The 19,867-nt window shown below is 44.3% G+C and overlaps 1 protein-coding gene across 1 annotated transcript in view; it reads right to left on the bottom strand.

The window, feature by feature from the left end:
- Positions 1–4,378: 4,378 nt before the first annotated feature.
- Positions 4,379–19,867, bottom strand: part of ALLC (allantoicase) — a 798,769-nt gene continuing 783,280 nt past the window's right edge. Inside the window, exon 13 of the mRNA XM_086926374.1 lies at positions 4,379–9,233. Coding sequence (XP_086782500.1) covers positions 9,048–9,233 — 186 coding nt within the window. The 3' untranslated portion in view covers positions 4,379–9,047. The remainder of the gene's footprint in view (positions 9,234–19,867) is intronic.

Here is a 19,867-nt window from a genome sequence, read left to right on the forward strand (position 1 = left end):
GGGCGTCTCTAGCATGGGCAGTCCTGCTCAAGAAGGGAAATTTTATGCATCTCGCTGACGTCGCGCGACACACCCGCACATCGCAGGTGACACAGTACAGTGTCGCGACACAGAGTTTGGAAAGCTCTGCCGTAAATCATACTCTCCTGACCCACCGTTTAAAAACTTTAGGTGTGGATTGCATGGCGTTGGCACTGCTGGCCTCCTTTCTGCAGGAGAGGAGATCAACGGTGTCACTCAATGGGTTTAATTCGGAACCCTATGTTCTGCCTTGTTGGGTTCCGCAGGGTAGTTCATTGAGCCCTTTGTTGTTCAATGTCTATGTCACTGAGCTTGCATCACTTGTCAGGGATTACGGCTTCTCATTAACATCATATGCAGATGACTCGCAGATTGTGGTTGCAGCTCATAAGAAACAGAGCTCCCCTGCGGTGCAGTTCTATAACTGCATGGCCGCCATTAACATCTGGATGAGCAGTCACTGCCTTAAATTAAACTCCGAGAAGACCAAAGTGTTGATTTTTGGCTACTTGCAACCTTCCTGGAGTAATCTCTGGTGGCCTGTGGAAATGGGCCTCCCGCCCGTCCCTACGGCAAAGACAAAAACCTGGGCATTTTAATAGACAATAGGCTCACGTTTATCCCTCAAACAAATGCCATCGTGTCTACTTCTCACTTCCTGATTAAAAAAGTCAGGAATGTACTTCCCTATATCCGCAGGAAACCAGGAAAGTGGTCATCACCTCCCTGATACAGTCTAAGTTGGATTATTGCAATGGGCTTTATTTGAATGCCCAAACGCAGTGCCTGAGAACTTCAGGCTGTCCAAAACTCGGCGGCCCGCTTACTGTTGAGCCTACCCCGCAATAAATCCATCTCAGAAGAGATTTGGATGCTGCATTGGCTTCCAGTGATGCAGCGGATCAAATTTAAGGCGCTCTGTGTGGCCTTTACAGCTCTGACACAAAAGGGTCCGCTGTTCATGAGGGAACTTTTTGTGTGGTACCAGCCAGGCAGATCACTCCGTTCCTCAGGTGAAAAACTTCTTGTAGTGCCAAAGATTCGGACTTTGCATTGGGGAGGACGGAGTTTCCAGCACGGCACTTCTAAGCAGGAAATCTGCTGCCACTAGAAATTAGGAAGGCCAGCTCTCTTATGGGCTGTAGAAAAAATCTTAAAACCTGGTTGTTTCAGTGAGGGTTGTTGGCTGGATGTCTGCTCATGGTTCTAGCGCCGAAACACCATTTTTGGTATTCGTGTGCTTTATAAATTTCATTATCATTATCATTATCAAAACAGTAGACCAGTAACAAAAACACAGTGAAAGTAGAAATAAATAACAAAATATCAACTTAGGGACAGAGAGAGACAGAGATGATAAAAAAAGTGAGAAAAACCGTGAAAGTAAGTAAAGATTGCCAAAGATTAAAGCTGGATAGAAAACTAGGCCCAGAACCATAGCATAGAGTGAAAAAGATGGCCGAGCACATCGTGACAACGTGGGTATGTTCGCATGATATTTGTTGCTAACATGCACTTGTCGTCGCGAACAAGTAGATAGCGTTCCCGAACATGACATGCACAACGCGAACACGTTATACGCAACCCGGAACAGGAATTAAGGCAATGCGAGCGGGCGGGACAGTTGAAAAAACAAGATGGCCATGCCCATAGTCGACCGCATGGATAGGTTTGCAACTACAATCCCCAGAGCGCGCAGACAGCACCCCGAACACGCACAATGCGCTCCCGAACAAGAAAAACGCATTGTGAACGGGTCCGACAAGCAACTACGCACGCTTGCGAAGCTCACGTAGTGCGAGAACGTCTTTGCGTAGCTTCGCATAGCGAGACTACGCATACTAAGCCCAGGCCTATTCAAGACACCCCTCAATGTCGACTTGAATATCGATGCTGAGGGCACCAAGCCCTCATTTAGTCTAAAAAAAGCTTGCAGCTCCTCTTCCACGAATAAGTCGCAGTCTGGTTCTTTCATGTGCCATCCACTGAAACGCCAGACGGGCGTAGAGGCTGGGGATGAGCACCCCTTTCCATCAATAAGGGAGTATGGTCAGAAGTGCCCCATGTAAGGAATGGAATGGAATGGACTGAAGTAAGAGTAGGTCCTCAGCTGGTAACCATATCAGGTCATTCCATGTTATGAGCCACGGACTGATGCTTGTAGGACCGGTATGTGGAGTGCTCGGAACGCCAAGCATCGCACAAACCCATTAAGCTGGCCCAGGTTGAGAAGTGTATCAAGCGAGTACACCGGTTTGAGCGTGGGGGGCTTGAGTTATCAAGCTCAAGGTTGGTAATCGCATTAACGTCTCCTCCAAAAGCTGTAGTCCCAGGGGGGCGAGTTAAGATCAAGGACTGGAGTGCCTGGAGAGTGTTCTGCTGCAGTGGAGGAGGAACATAGCAGGAAACAAGATTATAATGCCTAGCGGCTATACGTCCCTCAATCCCCACATTTCTCCCGTGTGGGTTCCAGTGGACTTTAGTGACTGTCAATGGAAGAGATTTGTGTAACAGCAGAGCCACCCCCCGGGTGCTCTTCACAGAACCGGAACGAGATACTCTATCACAACCAAATCGTCCCAGAAAGGAATTCTGTGATCCAAGTAAATGGGTATCCTGCAGGAAAATAACTGCCGGTTTATACCTCTTAATGTAACGCAATACCACAGACCTCTTTACCCGGTCTAGATGACCATTGGTGTTCCAAGAGAGTACTGCCAAGTTGAGAGCATGCATTGTCGGGAGAACAGGTAACTCAATGGGTTTGCCGTGGGCGCAAAGTGCTCAGGCAAGGCGTCCCCCACACAGTTGGAGCGTTGCATTAAAGTACAATGGAGAGCTTGGTGTTTAAAAAACTGAAAGGAAATGACATAGTTAGAACAAAGAACCAGGCCAAAAGGACCAACATAAGACCCCCCCAACTACCCCACCCCATACTTCCTCACATGAAGCCTCTGTCGTCCCTGAACAAAATGTAGTGGTAACAAATCAGATCAGGGGAAGAAAGAAAATCAGCAGTTACATTGGTGCCCATTGAACAGAAGAACGTGCCTAACAGCATGCAAAGAAAGATTGTGAGCAAGAGAATTTGGGCAGAGGTAGTCTGCACAGTATCAAAGAGGGTTGCTAGGCATCATGGTGTAGTGCCTGAGTCTGAGCGGAAGACTTCTAGTAGTCCCATCTGCCGACAAGGCCAATGCCAGGCCCCACAGCAACCGTGGATCGATCAGCAGGCGACGGGACATCAGTTGTTCCCTGCCCATTAGTTAAATTCATAGGCTGTGGTCTGGTGAGTGAGGACAGTCATGGCGATGAAGCTGGGATATCATCAAAGGATCAAAAATCAGTGGAACGTCCATCAGGGCCTCATCCGGTGCTACTGACACCGGGGTTCCCCTCCTCCTAGGCCATCTCCAGGTCTGAAATTTTGGCCATTCTAGAACGAGAATACCTTCCCTTGGGTTTTCGCTGAGGAAGAGGCCAAAGTGCTCCCTGACTCCCTGTTGCAGTGCTCATTGTGTGTGGCTCACTGCAGTGGCCACTGTTCTGTAGCCCATTCCCAAACCTGTTTAGGGGTATTGAAGAAATAAGTTTAAGACTGGAAGATGACCTTCAGCCAGGCCATGAAAAGGAGCATGTAGCGGAGGTTGAAGGCATGGAGCTTCTGTTTCACCTCCTCGAAGGATCGACAATGCTGCTGCACTGCCCTGGTGCGGTCAGGAAAACCAGGACCCTAGAGTTCTGGTTGGGCCCTTTCAATGACGGATATGTCAGAGTTTGCCTGCCATGATCGAGGGCCGGAACCAGGTCTCCAGACATTCTGCAATCAAGTTCCTCTACTTACAGACATTTTCCAGACAGAAAAATGTGATTTATTGTGTGAATCTTTGAAGTTTGTTCTTGGGGTCTGCGTCCCTTTAAAGTGCTACTCCTCTGTACTGCCCTTCCTCCAGATAAGCAGCCTGTCACAGCAGAAGAGATTTTTAATTTGATAGCCCCACAACATAGGCCATGGAAGAGACTTGAGGTTCACGCCTGGATGTCAACCACAATTATATGTGCATCAAAGAATTATCAAAGGGCCTGTTGAAGGGATTCTCCTCAGTAAGACAACTATGCTTGGGACCATAGAACACCAGTATGTAGGGGATTGACTCACCATCCCACATCAGTATCTAGGAGCCTGAGGTCGACTAGCCATAGTGCCTCACCTGCCCTCCTAACCTTCCCAGAGAGACAAGTGATTTGGCACCCCAGAACATAACACTCTCAACCCTCTCAGGATTGCAGTAACAGGCCACACCCTTTCACTCTCTCACTCATACTTGTCCACAATTAAATGAAAAAGAGACACAAAGGAAGTTTACAATATTTATTTAAACTATCTCGCAATAATTGCACCACAATTAAAAAGCAAATACATGTCAATTTAATTAGCATGGTTAATAAACCAAATATAATAAAAGATGTAATCTTATCTGAGAGATCTGCCTAAACCCTCCTGTACTACTGAAGCTAAGTGGTTATAATTTACAGATCTCTAGGTTTAATGGCAGACCCGTACCTTAGCATACATAGGTGGATATTCTACATCTCAGCTGATGCAGCACTCTAGTTTCAGGGCCTTCACTCTGTGTTCCTGTTTTCAGAACCCCTGTCCTCCATTATATGACAGGATATATGTATTCATAACCGCAGCTGCATTCTTTTTTTATGTCCAGGTCCTGGTGTCTGACCAGAGAGAATAACAATAAGTAATGTTGTTTGATCTTGCTTAGGTTGTTCAGACTAAATCCCAGGAAAGGAATAAAATACAAAAACATGTGTTAGTTCTGTGTGAAAATACAATGTGGAACAAAGACAAGTATGATAAATAAAAGCAGCCTACAATGTGCATAATTAAGCTAACATGGGGAGAACCGCAATGGGCAAGACATGAAACACACAACAGGTCCCAGGCCGACTCTTTATGATTCTCTTATCAACCCATAAACTGCCTAAGATGTGCCCAGTCCCCTTCCCATTAACCTCTCTCCGAATCAAAGTGCACCCTTTGAAGTGTACTGAAAAGCCTGGCTCGTTAGTCCTCCAGTATGTGTCCCACCCAGCTGCCAGGAATGCAGAAAATCCACAAATCTGTCTTTGGGTTGTCCTCTACCTCTCCATGCTCCTCCAGTCAGCCTGGGGTCTCCATGAATGGAACCCAGAGTCCTCCATATTTTAGAACTCTTACAGGCACACATACACACAGCACACTTGTGCAACCACACGTGCTGAACAGTGATACGTACTAACTTGATGTAGACCAAGGTTGAGTTAAGTAAACAGCAACCAGCAAACTCGTTCTGCTTGTTTACTCCTGGTGAAGATAGTAGCCTTTCACCACCGTGAGGGCAGCATTTTGGTCGCCACTCCTGGTCCAACAAGACAGCACTCATGTCATGTCATTGCGAACATGCATGATCCGGGTTTGCCTCTGACAACAAAAATCAGCATTAGGGATCCAGACATCAGTACAGTTGGGCACTCAGGGCAGGGGTACACGTCCATTAACATACGGAGGACTTTTACATCCCAACAGATGCCCGCGTTTGCCTAGGACTAAAATAATCAGCATCAGGGATCTGGATATCATGGCAGTTGGAACACTCAGGACAAGAGTGCACTTTCATCACCATGTGAGGGACGTTTGCATCTCAACACCATTGTATCAGTTTCTACTTCTGATTAAGGCAGGGGCACGCACTCCATTATATTTCTGGTCCAAAAGTAATTGGGTTCCTTCAGGGTAGTTCAGGACCTAAAGTAAGTTAACTTTTGGATGAGAACTGCTTATTTCAAGATGGTGAAACTTCCATCCAATATTCCCAAGGTAATGGAAAGGGGATTTCTAACTAGAATAGACTTGCTGGATTCCTACCTCCATGTTCCTATCTTAAGAGAGCATAAGAGATTTTTGCATTTTGAATTAGGAGGCCTTTATTTAGTGTTTACAGTTCTCCATTTCTGCCTAAGATGTGCGCAAGGGTATTTACTAGGATGCTCGCCCAAGAGACTGCCTAGTGGCTCTTTTTCATCAGGAGGTTATCTTCCTGCACTCAAATGTTTCTTGCCTTGATTTCTGATAAATCGGGATAAATCAAGGTTAACGCTGTTGCAGGATACATTCTTCATCGGAGCAAATTTCTGAACAGACCATGGTTGGTTACTCTTTTAGTGGAAAGAATAATAAAGGTCCAGTCTTTCATAAGGAATTTTCTTTTTCCAAACTTAATACAGGTGCAAGGCGAATTGGCATTTGTGATATTTCTAGGTCCCTTGGCAGGATTTCACCTGCAGACTGTGATGAAATACATTCTGACTTGCTGGAGTTCACTGTCTCTGATCAGCAAAGCAGAGACTTTCTCTGTCACAGGAGATACCTCAGTATCTTCATTTGTGTATAGACTTGTCAAACCTATTGAAGGGTGTTTCTCGATCTCTCCCAGCTCCTCTAGTCGTCACAACAGATGCCAGCTTAACGAGATGAAGAGAGCATGACTGGGTCTCCGCCAGGCTCAGGAATTATGGTAATTGACCCAGAGTCAGAATTATTTCACTTGGAGAGAGCTGGAGGTGGTTTGACAGGTCTTGAAGGCCTTATCTCTCCAGAATGCATAAAAGATTGTGCTAGTGAGCACAGACAATATTACCACGATAGCCTACTTAAATAAGCAGGGGTAACTATATTTGCATCCCTAGTGAAGGTTTCAGACCGGATTTTTTAGTGGGCTTAGAGGAGGATCGCATTCATCTCTGCTATCTAGAGGATACCATTCTTGATGAGCTTTCACCTGTGCTTGTTTTAATTTTTCCTAGATTGTCTAGAGACAGGGGTCTCCTGTAACAGACCTATTTGCTTCCAGTAAAAAAGTGTTGTTCCAGGAGGAGGGACCATCAGACATGGGCGGTGGACGCCTTCTCATGCAGGTGGCCTCTTGGTCTCCTGCATGTCTTTCCTTCTTTTCCCCTTCTTCCCAAATTTCTTCTTAGGGTCAGGAGGGAGAGGGCTTCTGTGATAGTGACAGCACTAACATGGCCCTACTGGAGTTATTAATGGAGATTCCCAACAGTCCCTTTCCTTCCCTTTTTCTAATATTATAGCAGGACCATGTGGGGAGGTTCAGACTAGCGGCTTGGAGGTTGAGAAGTTAGGAATGAAGAGAAAGATGTTTTCACAGCATTTCTTATACCTTGCAGACCCCCTAGGAGATTGTCTACCTTGAAGGCTTAGTCCAAGCACTGGGGAATATTTAGTAAGTGGTGTGGTTTACGTTATCTGAATACCCCTACAGCTGGTCAGGTGATGTATTTTCTACAGGATGGGGCTAATTTAGGTTTAGGAAATTCACCCATAAGATTCAATGGGCTTCTATAGGGGCATTCAGAGTTTTATGGGGCATCTTTTTGTACGAGGAGGAGCTGACATCCAGGCTCTTTAGGGGCTTATCTAATATAGATCCACCCCTGCCAAATCAATATCAATTTGGAATCTTTTTTTAGCTTTGGAGACATTCAAAAGCCCTCCTTTTGTACCTCTGTAAGTATATATCAAGACCTTGACTTTTAATACCTTCTTTTTGGTTTCTATCACCTCCGCAAGAAGGATAGGGGAGTTAGGAGCTTTGTCATACAAACACCCTTTTGGTTGTATCTTTGAGGACAGGGTTATTTTACAGCTTCTCCCTTTCAGTATCCTTGAAGTTAATTTACCTTTCCACAAGTAGCTAGAGGTGATCCTACCTGACTAATTCTGCTTCTCAGTTAGAGGAAGAAGGAAAGCTCTATGGCTTAGATGTTAGGAGAACTCCCTTCATTTAGCATGAGAGGGTGATTTCCTTTAGGATAGCCAAATCCAGGTTTGTTAACTTTAGGCCGGCAAACAGGGAACATAGGCTAACAGTTGCCTATTTGTGTCGATGGATCATATCCCTAATTGTGCTGCATATAAGGCTGTGGATCAGTCCATGCCAGGTGGTGTCCAGGGGAGATCTACTTGGGCAATGTCATACTCTATGGTCAAGCTGCAGGGGGTGCTCAAGTTCAGAAATATGTAGATTGGCCACCTGGACAACTTGAATGAGTTGACCTATATGAACCAATTGAGGCATTTTATCACTGTGTATTTGTATGTTTCTGTATTAAACTTGTTTGTTTTTTGGGAGCATGCAATGCTGAGCTGTCCTGATTTTTTTTTTTGTAAATCTCAAAGCCCGTAAGTAAGGAATGTGGTAACTAGATTACTCTGAGCCTTACCCCTCCCTTTCAGTACTTACAACCCTCCCTCTCTGTATTCTATGCCAACTAAACAGAATGATATGTGGTGCTTTTTAACAAACATGAATGATGGGGGAAGGTGCAATGTATTTAACACATTACTTCACAATGATCGGCTGTCTGGTGAGGCAGGACTGCCTCAAACCCATAAGTAGTTAAAGTGAGTGGTAGGACTCAGGGTAATTTAGTACCGGTAAGTAGTTAGGGTGTTTGTGATCTTTCCTGTATAGTAAAATTATCATAATCAGCATTTATGTGCAGTGGATTTCCAGTGTAAATTCTTAGCTATACTGTGAACTTTAGCTGTCAGTTTTGTAGGAGAAGGTGAGCAAATAAGTACAAATAACATGTGAGTTGGGAATGACTAAGTACATGAATTAGCCTTAAAGTTTACTGCGACCTATATTTTGATTTTTTGCTTTCGTTTTTTTATGTTGCTTTTTAACAGACACAACAGTCTAATTACATATGAATTTCGGCAACATTATAACAGGAAATTTACCATGTTGCACTTGGTAAAGGAGAATTTGGGTAGTATATGCATTGTTTGAAAAATATTTTGCCTTGAGAAAACTGTACAACTGTATTAAGAATGTAACAACACCAATAAAACCGATGAACAGTGCGCTTTTATCTAAAAGTAATCTGAAAACTTAACAGTAACATTAATCAAACATGTGGATTTGTTTGCTCTTTTCTATGCAAAATCATTAAGCTTGAGCTTGAAGACGACTCATTTGAACTTGTTTGTTTGTAGAGGGTAAAGCTCTGTGGAAGCCCCAGAGACGCATTCTGCTGATACCTCCATCAGGAGCCATGGTCATTCTCACATGAGTGACGACATCACGACTTTCTAGAGATGTTTCTTCAAAGAAATGCCTCTTATGAGGACTAAGCTGCAAGGAAAAATATATGTTTAGTATTATTAGCATAGTTAAATGTAGCATCTATATTATGCAAATATAAACTATAGTTTAATCACACTGTCAGGTACTCGGATATGCGTCTGCACTGTACAGATGAGGCTTAATTTATCGCCAAGAAATCTGACCAGCCCTACATTAAAAGCAGAGGCTTAGCAATCTAAAGGGAAGCCAGGCCAAATGGCTCATGACCCCTATGGACCCAATGAGCTGAAGAAAGCGGCGGTTTCTACATAGGGGCATTGACACCCTGACTGCAGCCATAGCCGTTCCATTACTTGCATGCACATATACAAATTGTATGTATGCCACTGCCCAGAGCTGCCAGTTTTTTGCAGTCAGTTGTAGGCATGGCTTTATTGCTGATTAGCAGCTAGGGTTGTTTGACTGAAATGCGCATGTCGGGTTCGCCAGTATTTTGCTTATGGCTAACCCGACTTGCGCAGTTTATAGTTTTCCCTTAGACATAGCTGTCTGCTAGCTGGATAAGCAACACAGCCCCATTGGTCTCAGATGGAGCGCTGTGGTCACCTGTCCCAGCCAATCCTTGCACTGCTCCTATGCTGTTTACTATTATAAACAGCAGGGGAGCAGTGCTTTTATTGGCTGAGATGTGATGTTTTAATTTCTCTTTGCTCACCTAGCATGCATTGCTCTGGTCTTCACAAGGAGTGGATAGAGTCGGTGGAGAAGATCTACTTCAGTGATGAGGTAAGCTGATTTCTGGTATGTTTTTTTTTATAATACGTCAAGTCTGTTTATTTTATGCACTCCCTTTCCGTCACACTTAACATCTGTTATAGCGCTCTAATTGGCGAGAGTCATTGTTGGCAAAGGGTGTAGATAAGGGCACACCCAGATTCGCTGTTCCCAAGCTCCCCAGCACAGGTGAGAAGAATCAATAATACATACCTTGTAGTCAGCATGGAAAAATCCTATCGAAAGGTAAGGGCCTTTCACACATAATTTTTGATATAGCTCTCCCCATCCCCCTTTAAGAAATCAGTTAAAAATCAAACAAAACATCTAAAATAGATTAGTCATGGTGCAAAGTAAGGGCCAAGAAATCTAGAGACTGAATGAATTAATGCACTAAATTTGCAATAAGTTAATTACAATGCCACTGTGGAATGAGTTCAGCCAAGTCTTCCTATGGTGGATTTTCCCCTCTTTTGTTCAATTATTCTTATGTCTCACATGTGGGTATTTCGAGGATTTATCATTTATAAAAATAAATGCTATATAGGGATTATGTGATATTTGAATTAAACTGAAGAAACAAGTGTTTATTGTTTGTAAATATAATAACTACTTATGTATGTTGTTGTAGCCCTGAAATATGGTTAAACAAAATGGAATCCACTCAGAAAAGTGGTCGTGATCCCTAAAGTGATGGGGAGCACACAGTGTTGTTTAAATGCCCCTCACACACCAACACGCTCCTTGGTGTCATGCTTCATCATCGGGGCCTTCTCACCCCTCTACGGAATGCGGCGTGCTACGACTTACGGATACGTAGGAGCACTTGGTAGTGAACTAGGTGAGGGTGTGTGTTTAGGATAGAAATGTGAGTTAGTGAGGTGAGGTGAAAAAATGAGGATAAAAAATACCTGGCTCGTAGGAAAAAAATTATTTATTATGTCCTCGGCTGGTATTATTAAAAAGGTGCAGGGTGAGGTTGATTATATACGTATTAGGGTATATCAACCAGAAAGTGTCAACATGTTTCGGAGTGCAACGACTCCTTCTTCAGGACAAGGATATGCACGTTATCCTCACCTTACTCACATGGGATGTCAAAGTGTATTCAACGGTTACTGCATGGCCAGATCGCCTGCCTTCCCCTCAACGCTGCTCTGAGGGGAAGGCAGGCGATCTGGCCATGCAGTAACCGTTGCTTAATTGAGCAGTGAGGAAGGAATCCCCCAATACCACGCTAAGGCTCATGAGGTCTCCTAACCTTGAACTATAAGATATCTTCAACGCCAATTGGGCGCAACTGAACTTATTCATTAAATAACATTGATAGGTACATTTCACCTAGTTTTTATTTTTGTAGAATACACTTTGACATCCCATGTGAGTTAGGTGAGGATAACGTGCATATCCTTGTCCTGAAGAAGGAGTTGTTGTACTCCGAAACATGTTGACACTTTCTGGTTGATATACCCTAATACGTATATATTCAACCTCACCCTGCACCTTTTTAATAATACCAGCCAAGGACATAATAAATAATTTTTTTCCTACGAGCCAGGTATTTTTTAACCTCATTTTTTCACCTCACCTCACTAACTCACATTTCTTCCCTAAACACACACCCTCACATAGTTCACTACCAAGTGCTCCTACGTATCCATAAGTCGTAGCACGCCGCATTCCGTAGAGGGGTGCGAAGGCCCCGATGATGAAGCATGACACCAAGGGGCCTGTTGGTGTGTGAGGGGCATTTAAACAACACTGTGTGCTCCCCATCACTTTAGGGATCATGACCCCTTTTCTGAGTGGATTCCATTTTGTTTAACCATATTACCAAGGGAGACCGAATCCACTTGTCTCTCTCTCTCTTCCCCCTCTTTGTTGTATTTAAGTAGCCCTGAAATAGTCCGATAGGACAAAATGCGTTGGATACGTGTTTTAACTGACTGTACAGATGAAGATTTAAGAAGTAAGGATCATAAAATAAATATGTCTGATTGGTGTTTTGTATAAAGAAAACGGGGAATCTGTGTTATAGCATCTAAAGTGTTTTTGCTGCTCTTCACTGAAAAGAAAATCATTTGCATATGTTTATGGGTGCTGAACCAATACAGTTGATTGATGAGTTAAGGGTTGTCTAAACCTAGGAAGTTTAGGGGAGTTGAACTTCCGTGCACCAAAAATGTGTCCTAACTATACCCACAGTTAGATAAGTGCAGTCCTTGTTGCCTCAATCCCTGTGGAGTTAAAAATATTTTACTGTGACGATATGTTGGTATTCCAGATCCAACTGTTGACTAATGGGCAAATCGATATTTTTTAAATTGATATTTTGATATGCAACCGTCTATTGGGTGGAAATTCATCAGGCAATTTTCGATTCACGTAGAATAACGCAGCTTCTCTTTATTTCACCCATTTATTTAATCCCACTTTCACTGCACAGGATACAGAGTTCATTGAAGCAGTGCACTTCTGGTACACTTTGGAAACTTAAATTTAGCATGAAATGTGTGCCTTTTTGGATTGCAGAGTGCTCTTTTAGAAATTATAGAAAAGAGCACCCTCTGCACGTCCTGCACGTCCTGTGATAGCACATTACTCCGCAGTGACATCTATTAAACAGCTTATGATACTGTAGTGCTCTTGCCTTCTTTAGAATGCCTTCTAGTAACTGCATAAGGTATTGTAGTCTTGAACAATATAATACAATCAACTTTTCAAAATGTATTATTTTTATTATGTATTACACACAAGCATATAAGCTAAAAACATCCTATAACCTCCTACAGTCTCACATTGTAAAGAATCACTTGTAGTAGTCGCGGTTAGAACATTTAAATGTGATACTTAGCATTCCATTACCTAATTTTCTCATGAAAAGCTTTTAAATTCAAAGCATTAGTCCCAATCAGTAGGTAAAAAAGTGTGAGCTGGATGACTATCAATTTACATTTATGCAGATTCAGCAAAGGTCGAAAAAAACACGACCTATATTATGTAACAGTCACCCTGTTTCTGTTGTCACCAGAGTTCACCCTCAAACAGCTGCACCAAGCACAAACAGGGACAGTGCGCCTTATTACAATCAGTGTGCTACCACCTGGGCAGATGCAATTTTGTGGCTACTTCCAGGACAGTGCATTAGTGAAAGACTGAGCAGCTTCTTGAAGCAGTTGGTCCGCCTTTCACAGTCAAGGCGGGACCACCTGCACTTCCTATTTTGGGCACAGCATTGTTGGAAAAGCTTTCACTGTATTGTACCTCGCCCCGTTCCACCGCGGCTGACTGTGCCGTTTGCGTGGTTGGCGAGGCGCCATCTTGGTTCGGGCTGGACCGGAGCTATCGGTCTAGCTCTTCTGGGGAGGCAGGGTTAAAACGCAATGTGTATTCGGGAGCGCAGCGGACGAGCGCAGCGGACGAGAGCAGCGGGCTCGCCGAAGGTGCGCCTAAGGTAAGCCCACAGATTAAACTTCGTTGCATTTACCTTAACACGCATTCCATGCCCAGACACCAAGTAGATATATTTTTATTATTGACATCTGAGAAACCTGATATTGTGTTTTTAACTGAAACCTGGCTTACCCAGGATTCACTGCCAGATATTCTGGCCTCTCTCCCATCGGACTACTATATCTTAACTGCTAGCCGATCTGCGGGTAAAAAAGCTGGAGGAGTGGCCGCTATCAACCACAATGCTCAAATGCACAAACACTCCCCTCTCTTGTCTTGACCAGCACAGAGAATATTGTCTTTAAGACTGATACTGACAGTGGAGCACTACTATTAATTCTGATCTATCGGCCCCCTCAATCTATGCCCACCTTTTCTGTATCATTGGCCGAACAAATGGCCTCCCTTGTAACAAATTACTCAAAACTTGTGTTAATTGGGGACCTTAACCTTTGGTTCGATGATATCTAGGCGGACCCCCAGGCTGCGGAACTTATGGACCTACTCTCGTATCTGAACTTAATCCAACACATTCACTCTCCCACCCACGAGAAAGGCCATAGCCTAGATCAAATATGGTCCAATAATCTATCGCTATCCACTGTTTCTATAATCCCCTGTATTTGGTCTGACCATTTTTTAAATACATTTTACACTCACTATTGATGCGAGCACAAAACAGTCATTTCAGGCGGGAGGAACTATTAGGAAATGGAAGGGCATTAATACACCGGCTTTTCCGGACACCTTGGCCACTACCCTGCCCTCAATGACTAAAGACATTGATGTCATGAAGGAGACCTTTTCACACTGGATCCAACTGGCAGCTGACATTCATGCACCTTGTGTGAATTTTCCCCGCTCACGCCCCAATGACGCACACAAATGGTTTACCCCACAACTGAAGACTCTAAAACTCGAAGTTCGCCAAAAAGAAAGGAAGTGGAGAACTAGGTATCTACCACATGACAAAGCGATTTATTGCTTGGCCCGGAAGAATTATCAAAAATCCATTCTAAAACAGAAAACTAACTACTTCTCAGAAATTTTTTTAAACACACAGAACAAATCAAAAGATGTGTTCAATATAGTGAACGATCTTTGCAACAGTGACAGAACAACTCCTTCTGTTACCCTACACAAGAGCTCTGTGACTCTTTAAATTCATTTTTTATAGATAAAATCACTACTATAAAACAGAGCATTTCTAATTCCCCTGGCCCTGTCCCTTTGGACGACAGCAATTATCATTCTGTCACATTAGATGCCCTTCCTCCCATTGACATAAAAACCTTGCCTGACCTTCTTGTACGTTTCAAGTCTGGATCACCTGACGATGTCTGTCCTCCGCACATTTTTAGAGAGGTGGGGCTAGCTATTCCACAGGGTGCTCTCTCACTGTTAAATGAATCACTTCTACAGGGCAAGGTGCCCAGCAGTTTTGAGAATGCCTTGCTTATTACACTGATTAAAAAGCCAGGAGTAGATCCACACGATCCGATAAGCTATAGGCCAATATCCCTCTTAAACAAAGCATCAAAAATCTTGGAAGCCCATGTCTCTTCTTGCCTATCCAAGTTTATTGAAAAATCTGAATCCCCGGAACCTAACCAGGCTAGTTTCCGTCCCTGTCATTCGACGGAAACCGTGATTCTGGCTGTCCAAAATACCTTAAGATCTAATGCTGATAGAGCCATACACCAGGCCCTTGTGCTCCTTGATTTGTCGGCCGCGTTCAACACGGTTGATCATACCATCCTTATCAATCGTGTCGAACAGGCCGGCCTCAGGGGCCCTGCTTTAAATTGGATCGCCTCGTTTATTACAGGACGCACACAATCAGTGAGACTGGGTACGTTCACAGCTCCCAGAACCCCCACTACATGTGGGGTCCCTCGAGGATCCTCACTATCACCTTTATTATTTAATCTTTATCTTTGTCCATTACTCTATTCTTTGAGGAATTTTAAAGTTACTATTTATAACTATGTGGATGATCTCCAACTTGTCTTCCCCCTTAATACTGTAGACTCTGTAACAGAATTTCAGAATACTATGACACACATACAGAGATGGATGAACCTTAACCATCTAAAACTTAACCCAGGCAAGACAGAATTGGTCTGCCTGGGAAAAGTGAACTAAGTTGGGGCCCATGTTTCTGGCCATCTAGCATAGGGTCCCACCCATTAAATCCCTCTCGGTTAAAAGTCTGGGGGTTACGCTCAGTGCAGATCTCTCACTGAAAGGACAGGTTGGAACAGTAGTCTCTGCTAGTTTTTTTCAACTCAAGAAAAAAAGGAAAATAGCCCACTTCTTAACGCAATCTGCTCTTATCCAGGTCATTATTGCCCTTGTTCTTTCCCGACTAGATTTTTCCAACAGTCTTTATCTGGGACTTCCATCAGGCCTGCTAAAACGACTTCAACTTGTCCAAAACCAAGGAGCCAGGCTGATTTGTAAACAACCAAAATGGCAGCCTATCAGACCTCGTCTGGAAAGATTACACTGGCTACTTGTGGTACAAAGAGTTGCGTTCAAAACTGGATGTATTACCTTTAAAGCCCTACAGAATACAGGCCCAAAATTTATCAAAAAGCTTGTCTCTAGGTATAATCCCTCACTAAATCTTCGTTCTGCTCATAAAGCTCTCTTAGTTGTTCCGACTTTTAAGAAAAAACGCTTGGGTGGCAGCTAATTTGACCATCTTGCAGCTACTTTCTGGAACTCACTTCCATTGCCTGTAAGGCAAAGCCCTGATCTCCTCACCTTCAGACATTCTCTTAAGACTTGGCTTTTTAAACAGGCTTACTTTTAGAGTATTATTTTTGTGTTATGTTCCCTTTGGATAGCGCCATGAAGCCTAAGGGCGTACGTGCGCTTAATAAATAAATTTTAACATAAAATAACATAACTTCAAACAGGGAGGGGTCTAGAGATTCTCTACAGGCGGGTGCAGTGAGTGAGGGCTACCTTCAAGAGGCACACTGACTGTGAGCCACTTGTTATGGCTCACAGTCAGTGTGGCTCACGAGGCATCTTCATATCATCCTTACAAAGTGTTTCACTCATTTATACAGGGCCATGACCTCATGCACATGCTGGAACGCCCTTTGAAATAGTTCTACGATATCTATATTACAGAAGGGACACACAAGTGTCTGTGACTAGTCTAGTAATGAAATTGTGCCATCGGTTTACAGAAAATGGGTGCCCCCTCCTGTTGCGCACCCAAGGCCCTCTCTGTAACTGTGCAAAGTGAGCCACCCTCTATCTTCACTGTCTTCCAGAAGAGTAGGGTTAATCGGAAGATTTGATCAGTGGTGGAAACATTCTCTCTAAACTCTGTCTGTAATGGACTTAGAATGGAATTCTCCTTAATCCATACCAACAAGCGGTCTAGGATCAGCCTCGAAAAAAGCTTTTGGGGTACATTGATAAGGCTTATTGGCCTGTAGTTGGCTGGGAGCAGAGGTGAACCCTTCTTGAATATAGGGACTATCTCTGCTCCCAGCCAAGTATTAGGGACCGCCATGCCACCCCAAATCGCATTGTAAACAACCATTAAATATGGGACCCAAGCCCTTGGTTCATGCTTCAGGAGGTCACCCGGCAATTTATCTAACCCTGGTGATTTGCCAGAAGGGAGATTAAGAATAGCAGCACAGACCTCACCCTCGGTGAACTCGGGGTCGTTAATTTCCGTGATAGGACTGGAAACTGCTCCCTCCATATCTAAGTCACAGGGATGGGGCTCGCCCTGGTACAGAGTAAGGAAGTGTTCTTCCCACACCTCCGCAGCGATATTAGGGACTATAGCTTAAACAGGTTCAGCTGACCCGGTATTCACAATTTGCCAGAACCTCCGGGGATCGCTTGTTTTAAGAGCCGTTAATAAGTTGTCCCAGTTCTCATTGCCCCACCCTATCTTGGCATGATGGATTCGATACCTATATGCTGCCCTTCTTTCTTTTATTAGTGCCCTATCGTCTTTTTGTTTCAAAGCCTGAAGGAGGTCCAGTTTTGCCTTCCTACAGGCTGAATTAAACCAGGTAGGTTTGGAGCCCACTCTTCTCTTCATTAGCCCAGGTGGGTTTAAAATTTCAGCTAGGGTATTAATTAGAGCCTTATAAAGATTTCCAAGTTGTGTGTACACAACAGGGGAGGGGTGTTTTATACTCAAGGCGCCAGAAGCTTCCAGCGCCGGTATTACCTGAGCATTTAACTCAGCTTGTAACTCAGGTCAAGTTACCACTTTGTCCCATCTAATCCTACGCCTGTTGGTAGAGAGGAGGGCCCTATCATCTGGGGGAGACATTATTTTATGACCATCCCCGGGGTTGCCTGGGGAAAGGAAATCTAGGATCACCGCATTGTGACCACTTTCTCCCCTGGTTACCACACTAAATTCAACAACCGTAAACCAAGCACAGCACTTGACAAATATATAGTCCAATCGTGCCTCTTGGCCAGGTTTATTAAAAGTACATTTTGACGGAATGTCTGATTTTACACGGCCATTGCACGCCCTATTGAATGGTTTAAAGTCCGGGCCATGATTTGGACCGCCAAAGGAGCCCAAGACCTAGGTGGGGGACCCACCACCTGAGGTATTTTCCAGTGGTCGTCCTCTGCCTGATTTGCTCCATCCATCAAATCTACTAGAGGCTCATAGTGAGAATTGAAGTCACCCCCCACCACATAATTAACCCCCTTGTGGATCCCACTTAGGAAGTTGGAGAGCTCATCAATGGCTCCAGACTCGGATGTAAAACTCACTGGTCTAGAGTAGATGTTAACCAGGGCGAGTCTGGAAGCATTTGGCCACTCCAACAATACACATTGGACATCCTCTGCTGGGGTCTCCAAGACCTTAGCACTACAAACTAAGTGAGTTCCCACCCAGATTGTTATCCCCCTGAAGGTCTTCCCTACCCCCCCCCCATCTTGCGGGAACTGAGAAGGAAGCAAAACCAAGCTGAAATTGCTCCTCCCTAGCCCAGGTTTCTTGAAAGAGGCATATGTCATTCTCCTCTATGAAAGAGCCCCAGCCAGGGCAGACCAGTTTGTTACAAAGGCCTGCAATGTTCCAGGACAACATTTTCAGGGGTTTGTTATCGGTAATAGGGTTTGAGACTAATGAGGAAGAATCTGGATCACAGGAAGAAGTATTCACCATGTATATGCTAGTTACCCCCATACCTATCGTGTCGGTTATACGCTCACACGAGACATCCATCCCTGTCCCTGTAACTTCATCCATCACGCATCCCTCTTCTCGAGCTCTTTGTTGGACCCAGTCACTCATCCCACCATCTTTAGCGATAGTTCTGGCTATACCGTGAAGTCAGTCCACTTGATCCAGGCAGCGGAATCTATTGTAGTGGAATTAATCAATGGGCAAAAAGTTGTCATTAAAATTTATCCTAGCCCCTCTATTACATCTCCTGGAGCCTACCCTTGTCCAGCCTTCTTCAAAAGCATAGTCACTAACTGGTGGATAAAAGAAGGACAGCGGACAGGACTGTATAACAGTGCCATCCGTACTGCCCGTCCAGTTACATATATGGGAGACTATCCCAACATTCCTAAAGTTGACCAGAACGCAGTCACCCTTAATTTTTTTAGTAGTTTGGCCCACCCACGCCACCCTTCTAACCATTACAATTTCGGTTGACATGTGTGGAGGGAGAGGTCTGTGAATGTTCAGCCAACTTGCCACCTTATTTTTTAGTGAAGAATAGGATTCTGCTGTAGAGTCACAAAGCTCCGGGACGCCCGTTAAAACCACTACCAAGGGCGCCGCCTCGGGGGGGGGGGTAGGTTGACTACATTTTTCCACCTCACTCTAGTGCCCTCTGCCATATTTCGGTCATTAATGTTGTCATTCTTTTCTGTATTACTCATAGGGTTCTCCATGGCGACAGTTACAGGTGCCTGTACTGTGCCAGGGGGGATTACTGGAGCTGGGATTCTTGTTCAGGGGAGATAGTAGATGAAAGTGCCTCCCCCTATTGATATCAGGGCCCTTTTGCGGAGTCCACACTTATTTCAGATGATCCATCAATACCCCCGTGGCCGTTTCTATTGCTAGGAGCCTACGGTCAATACAATTGAGCCTATCAAACAGAAGGTCTAGCAGGGATTTCAGAATAGCAACCAGAGCATGGTTAGGCTGATCCTCGCCAGCCTGTGTATTATCACCAAATCTGAATACAGTTGGGTGCTGTGTAAAGAGAGTTTGGGGTGGTGGGGTGGTGACACCACTGGTAACTATCGGGGCATCACTGTTTGGTACTTGACTAGTGACGTGGTTGGATAGGTCATTATGGCGCAAGCCTTTGTCTAACTCTGGTCTTTTCCCGCCTCTCTCCTGGGCCCCGCATTTTCTTTTTGGGACAGCCTCTTCCTGCATCCCCTGCGATTGTCTGGCAAGTAGGTAACCCATCATTAAC

The sequence above is a fragment of the Lissotriton vulgaris genome, chromosome 6, assembly GCF_964263255.1.
Source record: "Lissotriton vulgaris chromosome 6, aLisVul1.2, whole genome shotgun sequence".
NCBI classification, from domain to species: domain Eukaryota; kingdom Metazoa; phylum Chordata; class Amphibia; order Caudata; family Salamandridae; genus Lissotriton; species Lissotriton vulgaris.